General features: G+C 44.0%; 1 protein-coding gene and 1 long non-coding RNA gene across 2 annotated transcripts; both read right to left on the bottom strand.

Moving 5' to 3' along the window:
- Window positions 1–622: 622 nt before the first annotated feature.
- Window positions 623–3,530, bottom strand: LOC148024847 (uncharacterized). The gene is made up of 2 exons (XR_015693363.1): window positions 3,059–3,530; window positions 623–2,940 (listed from the first exon to the last, which is right to left on the bottom strand). It is a non-coding gene; the product is annotated as an uncharacterized LOC148024847 (long non-coding RNA).
- A 138-nt stretch (window positions 3,531–3,668) lies between these two features.
- Window positions 3,669–4,989, bottom strand: LOC148024846 (polyubiquitin-like). The gene has a single exon (XM_087694509.1). The coding sequence runs from the start codon at window positions 4,782–4,784 to the stop codon at window positions 3,861–3,863; it is 924 nt and encodes a 307-aa protein (XP_087550635.1). The 5' UTR covers window positions 4,785–4,989; the 3' UTR covers window positions 3,669–3,860.
- Between the last annotated feature and the right edge of the window lie 3,266 nt (window positions 4,990–8,255).

Below are 8,255 nucleotides of genomic sequence, written 5' to 3'. Positions count from 1 at the left end.
ACCCCCTTCTCCCACAAAGCTTAACATTCCTAACAACTATCATCTCTAGAAGCATGATTGCCCAAGGTGCCTTTTGCTTCCAATATTTTTGCAACGCTTCACAAGACCAATCTTTTTAAGGAAATCCATATTGATTGGCACCAAGTATGTAGACATTCTCTGATGGGCCTAAAGAAGCCGCCAAGTAGAGAGTCCCAAGCTTTCTGCAAAGTCTGGTTCTAGCAGATTATAGGTAAATAAAATCTCATCACTACTATTGACTAGAATCTCATCTTTACTATTCATATATTATTGGTAAACAAAATCTGATCCCTACTATTCGCTACATAAATGAAGATTTCAAGGATCTTGAGCTTTATGTGAAGCAATTTTTTCCGCCAGTTTCCAACTGCCAATTTTTCTCCTTAGTTTATCCAAATCCAATTAGCCTTTGCCACTCCAATCACCTTTATTCCCATTAGAAAACCAAGGTACTTGAAAACTTTACCTCTATCAATACTTTTTCCCAACCATCTAAAGCTCCCATAAGGAGTCCTCAATGACAAACAGAATTACTGCAAATTTACGCCCCTTGCATACATTTCAAAAACAAATTTTCATGAAGACATGTAATTTTAACTCCTTGTTTTGGCATAAATTAGTTATGCACATGTGTGGTGCACATATAAAGAGCAATTTGTTATGGCCGCAATGACAATCCAAAACCCAAGTTAGGCAATGGGGAACATTGGCAAAAGTTTTGAGGAGTTATGTTGGACAAGTGCTCCTGGTGACAATCTTGGCTCTAGGCATTAAACAAGCTTTTGGAAATTACCTGTCGTGTCATTGGGCCAAAGGAAAATTAAATATGTAAATGTTTAGACTAAGGACAATGGAAGTTAATGACTTTCAAGTTCAGAGGGGATTAGCACATTAAATTTTGGATGGGCGATGACCAACTTGTGTGTAGGACAAGGATTTTTGAATTTTCATAGCTTGTCAGAAGGAGATAGAACATGCAAAGATGCTAGAGACTATTGGCGATTGGCTAATGCTAAGGAAGGCTCATTCTGGACAGGGGGCCTACTATGAGGAGGATTCTCTGCTACTAGCAAGAGGAAACCAGCAAACAACATCATTTTAAGGCTGCCAAGAGCTAACCGACTGCATTAGGAAGGTTCATAGCTGTAGGTGACAGCTAATCTTGACATTTTGGTGGTCCCATATTCAAGTGTCCTTGACATTTTGTGCCCAGTTGTACTTAGATTCAAGGGGCAATTTGAGCCTTGATGCTGTTGGCCATTTGTGATAGCTCACAGTTCCCAGTTCTACAAAGAGATTGGAACATTCTGCATTGGACAATCTCAATATACTATAGTGTTCATGAAATGTAAGATCAAGAAATACTGCAAGCAATACCAGTTTTGGGCCAATTGCCAACACAGCTTGCCTAATGAGCTAAGCTTTTTGCATCAGTCGTCATTCCCAATTCTCCAACCTACAGCCCCTGGCCTTTTCCGCCATTGTCGCGAGCGTTCTCTCTGCGCATTTCAATGTCTTCCTCTCCCTGTTGCAGAGCTGCAGTCCTTGAAGCTTATCGCACCGTAGCTTTGTGTTAAGAAAATAGCTCCATGGGTCCCCTCCCCTACTTCAATGTCTTCCTTCTAGACCTGAATGGTACCTTTGATCATATAATCAAAGCTAACTTGTTTGAAATGCCTTGGGTTAGCCACCAGCATTTGTGTTCTCCTTGAATTCAAGGTTCAAAGGATCTCGATGTTAGTATTACTGAGACATGAGCAGAAATTATGCAGCTATAATCAACCTCCAGAGTTACTGAAGGCAGTAGCCAGTTTTCTTCGTTTCTTGTGTACCACTGATCCAGCCTAGCCCAGGAGCTTAGTTGGCTGAGGGAATTGAAGGTCAGCCGTCCATTTTATTTTACAAAGTAGCCTTTCACATCCACAAGTTTCATTTCTAAACAATTTCCTCCCATTCCTCAAGCTTGCTCTCCACCGCTCAGTCTGGCAGCCAAAGTGGATGCATCCATGGCTTTGGATACCATGTTGAAGTAGCCTCCCTCGAGTGAGTTGGAGAGGCCCATGTAAATATTTTATTTTTAATAATGCAAGCTCCAGTTACTTCCAATAGCACTAGCAAGTTATCCACCAGTATACTCAACTTGTACCTTCAACGGATAAACAAATTTCTAAGGAGAAACTATCTATCTATAAGTGCAGAAACTGTGTTAGAACTGTTGGCCGAGTAGAGACTGCTCCAAAAGCACATAAACTCATCAAGTCGCTGCTCCACCCAAGCCTTGCGGGATTGATGCGAACCTCTGATACAGCCCATTGCTCCTGCTTTGCTATGGACAGCTCCCACTAGCTGAACTGATATATACCGACTGAGAGGGTCCCCTGGGTGGGATCACTAAAGGCACTGCACCACAAAGAAGTTGTGGGCTGGCTTTGTTAACATGTAGTCGCATGCATGACTAGTAGCTAGAATTTGGAACGACAACTGCAGGATATAAACACACGCAATTGATTTGACCTGATGTTGCCAGGTGAAAAATGCAAAGCTGAAGGTTCTTCGGTAGGTTCTTCAGTCTGAACTGCCCAAACTGAATGCATGCAGAGTGCGACTACAGTTTAGCCGGACTGGTTGGAAAGATGGCAGGGCAGCCAGCATTTCATTTTAAGTGCAGCCAAATGGGACAGTACACTGACAAAAACTCTGAGGCAGGGAGGCTGCTGCAGACTGATATTGCCAGAAAAAAGAAATGAAAAGAATGGACACACGAAGGCATACCCTGGAGCTCTGCACTAGCTGGAAAAGGGCTGGCCAACCAACATTTGGAAGAGAAGCTGAAGGCACAGCATCCCAAGTTCATCCCTGAAAAAGGAGAGAAGCCTGCTGGACATTTGCTGAAGTCTCACAGGTAACATCACAATCAGCCTGGAAGAATTCTGGCAAAGGATCAGAGGCAAAAAGAACTCCAAGAACAGTGCTCATCCAATGTGATTGGCTCCCATCTAACAGTAGCCAGCTGCCAACGGGGCATTGGGGTGCATACCTGCTTTCCGTTTCTTGGAAACGGCCATCTAAACCTGGGGTGCCACTGTAGTAGAAGCCCAGTCCTTGGTGCCACCTCATATTGCTCACAAGTGTAAGAGAGCTTATAATCCAAGAATGCCCTGTCCCTCCCTCCATCACTTTGAGATTTCTTACTGCAATCGATGGCCAGTCTTTTTGATCAAACTACTGCTACGCCTCTGTCTCCCTGGACTTATGACCACGCCATCAGAACCTAGCTGTATAGTCACAAGGAGACCACACCCCGTAATAGCAACCACTGACACACTGATAGCACTGATTTATTCTGAGCAAAGGCGAACAAAGTAATATTTCACAAGACATAACATAATTCCATGACACACATTGGCAATACTCAGATTCAGTCAACTTAATCGAAGCGCAGCTGCACAACACAATCTTCACCACAAGACAACAGCGTAATTTCACAGAGCCTTCTTGGCATCTTCACACCATGCACAACGCATGTAGAAGACATTATCGCATTGTAAGAAGCACATGAGCTGCTGTAACTGTTCCTTTCGATGGACAATTATGAGTAAGAAGGCAAACAAACCAAGAAACAAAGGAAATGGACCTGAACGCGTGTGTAAAGGAAGAAAAGCATGTCATCATATTAATGTCAAAACGCTACACCAAGGATACGATTCATCATATCGATGCAAAACCACTACACCAAGGACTAATCTGGGCCTATGCATTGCATCAGCAACAACAGCAGTAAAGACTTAGATGGATTGATAAACAGACAGGCCTCTGCTGGCATGGACCAGGAGGATGATTCATTGCTCTCCTCCGCCACGGAGACGCAGCACGAGGTGGAGCGTGCTTTCCTTCTGAATGTTGTAGTCTGCCAGGGTGCGGCCATCCTCCAGCTGCTTGCCAGCGAAGATGAGCCGCTGCTGGTCGGGAGGGACCCCTTCCTTGTCCTGAATCTTGGCTTTCACATTATCGATGGTATCTGAGCTCTCGACCTCCAGGGTGATGGTCTTTCCTGTCAGAGTCTTGACAAAGATCTGCATACCACCACGCAGCCTCAGGACAAGATGGAGCGTGCTCTCCTTCTGGATGTTGTAGTCTGCCAGGGTACGGCCATCCTCCAGCTGCTTTCCAGCGAAGATAAGCCTCTGCTGATCGGGCGGGATCCCTTCCTTATCCTGGATCTTAGCCTTCACATTATCGATGGTGTCAGAGCTTTCAACTTCCAGGGTGATGGTCTTACCCGTGAGGGTCTTGACGAAAATCTGCATACCTCCTCTGAGGCGCAGCACGAGGTGAAGTGTGGACTCCTTCTGGATATTGTAGTCGGCGAGGGTACGGCCATCTTCTAGCTGCTTGCCTGCAAAGATGAGCCTCTGCTGGTCGGGAGGGATGCCTTCCTTGTCCTGGATCTTGGCCTTGACGTTGTCGATGGTGTCGGAGCTCTCCACTTCCAAGGTAATGGTCTTGCCCGTGAGGGTTTTGACGAAGATCTGCATGCCACCACGAAGCCTCAGGACGAGATGGAGCGTGCTCTCTTTCTGGATGTTGTAGTCAGCGAGCGTGCGGCCATCCTCGAGCTGCTTGCCGGCAAAGATGAGGCGCTGCTGGTCGGGAGGGATGCCTTCCTTGTCCTGGATCTTGGCCTTGACGTTGTCGATGGTGTCGGAGCTCTCCACTTCCAAGGTGATGGTCTTGCCGGTGAGGGTCTTCACGAAGATCTGCATCTTCTGAGGCGAAGAAAGAGGGAGCGATTGACTAAGGGTACGAAGAAGGCACACGGAGAGAGGATCGAAGAAGGCGGACAGAGAGAGGATCAGAGAGATGGAAAACACAATAAGGGCGCGATCAATTGATGAGAGCAGAACAGACAATGGTCGATTCGGTTGAACAAGAAGGGGTGGTATGCCTCTCTTTTTTATAGCCTTGGGGGCGGGGGTGCAAAAGCGGCAAACGCAAAGGCCTTAGGCCGATGGGATTTTGGCCGATAGGCGCATAGTAGATGCATCGAGTGTTTCTTGGATAGTTCGCTCATGTTCTAGATTGTCTAGAATTATGCATCGTGAATCATGCTACCATCTCTTGCATCAATGGTGAGGTCACACCCACACTTGTGGAGAAATTTGAGAATATTGGACTAGAATTATGAATCAAGAATCATGCTGCCTTCTCTTGCATCAATGGTGAGGTCACGCTCACATTTGTGTGAGAAATTGAGAATATTAGACATGAAATGATTTTGTATTTGATTAGGTATCTAGGCTTTACATTGGCGCTTGTAGCCAAAGGGTTGGCCACTGTCCAAACCCTTGACCATGGATTTTACAAATGGTCCCATTGCAACGTCCATCTTGGTGGCCACCCAAGTGGTGCAATAATCACCTTCTTACAACATCATACATCATATAAGGTGCCACAATGCTGGCTGTGAGAATGGAACCCCTGACCTTGGGTTTTTTACACCATTTCACTACCACTTGAGCTGGCGGTACTTCGCCTTTCAAGGACAAATCACTGGTTACTTGTTGCAAGCTTTTCTAAAATCTGGTCATCTTAGCCAAGTCCCCCCCAGCTCAAGCGGTAGTGAGATGGTGTGTGGAACCCAAGGTCAAGGGTTCCATTCTCACAAGTAGCATTAAAGGTGCCACATGTGTTGGAAAAAATTGGTTACTGCTCCATTTTGTTGGCCACCAAGATGGTTGGGGCCCACATGTTGTGTTGGTAGTCAAGGGTTTGGGGAGCCCTTGTTTATTACAAGTAATCGATGTATTCAATGAATCCAAAATCATGTCCCATCCCAATTCTAATCGTCATATACCTATATTTAATGGTCTTTTCCAAAAAAGAGAAAACCTTATAACCAAAAATTTATCAAGGGTTTCATTTCCCTAAGTTCAACAATTCACTTAACACTAAGGAGCTCTTCCCATGACCATTTCTGTTTTGGAAACAGTTTTCCAAGAGGTCCCAAACATATGGGATTTCCTTAAAGTGAACCAAGTTGCACTAGAGACCCCCCACCCTATTTAAAAGAATTTTTTTAAACGCTTTTTCAAAGCAGGTGGTCTATCGGCACCACTCCTCTCAATCGCACCACACATACTTCTAGCATCATTGTAGCAACAACTGAAATATGCCTACTACACTACAATCTCAACACATTAGTCCCCTTCCATAGAGGACTTAAAAGAAAGTAGCCACTCTAAAACACTGATGCCATGTGGGAAAGTGTTCTATCACCCAGCTTTGTTTGGTTTATGTACATGGTTGATGTCTCTCTACTTTGCACAATAGTTGAGAGGCTCTACATTTTAGCCTACCATATATAATAACTGTCAAGAATTGTGTGGTGAGGGGACTTGCTTGAGCTGTTGCGCCAAACACACACACTGTATACATAAGAGAAAGCTCACTCAAGAACACAAGAAGAGAGATGGAGGCCAAAAAGTTTTATTACTGATTTTTTCTTCTTCTTCCACACACTATACAATGTACACAAAGTATAGATAACATACAACATAGAGGAAAGTGGCCTACTAAGTCAAATAGTGTATAATAGACTACACTAATCGATTGGCGTTATTTCTTTGCCAGCTGTAGGTAGGTGTAACAAACTAAATATAATAAGTGATAAGTCAGTGGCCAGGCGAGTAACATAATGACCACCAACATACTAAGTGTAGACGTGCAGACCCATCTAGCCAAGTGGTCCATCATCAATGTCCGTACGCGTTGAGCTTGCCATCTTAACACTCCCCCTCAAGCTCAACTCTATCCCTGCAACTCCAAGTAAGCTTCGGACCTCTCGAAGCTTCTCTGCACCCAATGCCTTTGTGAAAATGTCAGCTATCTAATCCTGTATGTTGACATATACCAAGTCAATCTCTCTTGCAAAGTACCTTCTCTCTCACAAAGTGGTAGTGCACCTCAATGTGTTTTATCCTAGCATGGAATATTGGATTCCTAGCTAACTATATGCTACTCATGTTGTCACAATGAATGACAACTGGACCATCTCCCTGCACTTCCAAATTACCTAATAACTTTTGCAGCCATACCACCTCACATGCTGCCATAGCAACACCTCTATACTCAGCCTCCGTACACGATAAAGCAACTGTAGGTTGCTTTTTGCTGCTCCATGTAACTGCTGCACTACCAAGGGAAAACATGAATCCACTAGTAGATCTTCTATCTGACATGCTCCCAGCCCAATCTGCATCTGTATATCCAAAGACTTGTACATCCTTACCTCCCTCATAAAAAAGTCCATAATGTAAAGTGGACTTCACATATCTCAATATACGTCTAACTGCATCCAAATGAGGCTTTCTAGGCATCTGCATAAACTAACTGACAAGGCCAACAGCATAGCTCAAGTATGGCCTTGTGATAGTCATGTAAATCAAACTCCCTACTATTCTCCTGAACATAGTAGGGTCTTCTATCTCATCCCCAACGTCGGCACTCAACTTCACATTTTGCTCCAATGGTACTGAAAGAGGCTAACATGCTGTCATACCATACTTAGATAACATATCCAAGCCATACTGCCTTTGGAATGGCCATATACCATCATCACATCTGATCACCTCAATACCAATAAAGTATCTCAGTTAATCCAAATCCTTCATCTCAAACTTCTTCTTCAAGAAGTCCTTAACTTCAACAATTCCATTGTCATTGTCACCTGTAATAATCAAGTCATCCACATAAATGACTATGATGACCAAACTTGCATCTCCCCTTCTCACATAAAGTGAGTGATCAACATCGGAAATATAAAATCCAACATTGACAAGATACTCTCCAAACTTGTCAGACCATGCTCTAGGTGCTTAGTTTAGCCCATAGAGCACCTTCTTTAACCTGCACACATATGTGGGATGCTCTAAATCCTCATAACCTGCTAGTTGCTCCATATAGACTTCTTCTTGCAATTCACCATGCAAGAAGGCATTCTTAACATCCATTTGCTACAAACTCCAACCTTTGGCTATTGCCAAGGCAATTACACATCTAACAGTTGCCATCCTAGCAATTGAACTCAATGTCTCTTTATAATCTATGCCATATGTTTGAGCATAGCCTTTTGCAACCTGCCTAGCCTTATACCTGCTACCTGAACCATCTACATTATGCTTGACTTTGTAAACCCACTTATAGCCAATAGCTTTCTTACCCTTAGGCAAGGGTAC

Source organism: Lygodium microphyllum, chromosome 15 (genome assembly GCF_053477565.2).
Source record: "Lygodium microphyllum isolate KBCC chromosome 15, Lygodium_microphyllum_v1.1.10, whole genome shotgun sequence".
In the NCBI taxonomy this organism is placed as follows: Eukaryota; Viridiplantae; Streptophyta; class Polypodiopsida; order Schizaeales; family Lygodiaceae; genus Lygodium; species Lygodium microphyllum.
This window is presented reverse-complemented; position numbering and strand designations above follow the sequence as displayed.

What these genes read in the sequence shown, in the direction of transcription:
- LOC148024846 (XM_087694509.1), bottom strand. Translation starts at nt 4,784, where the DNA reads ATGCAGATCTTCGTGAAGACCCTCACCGGCAAGACCATCACCTTGGAA.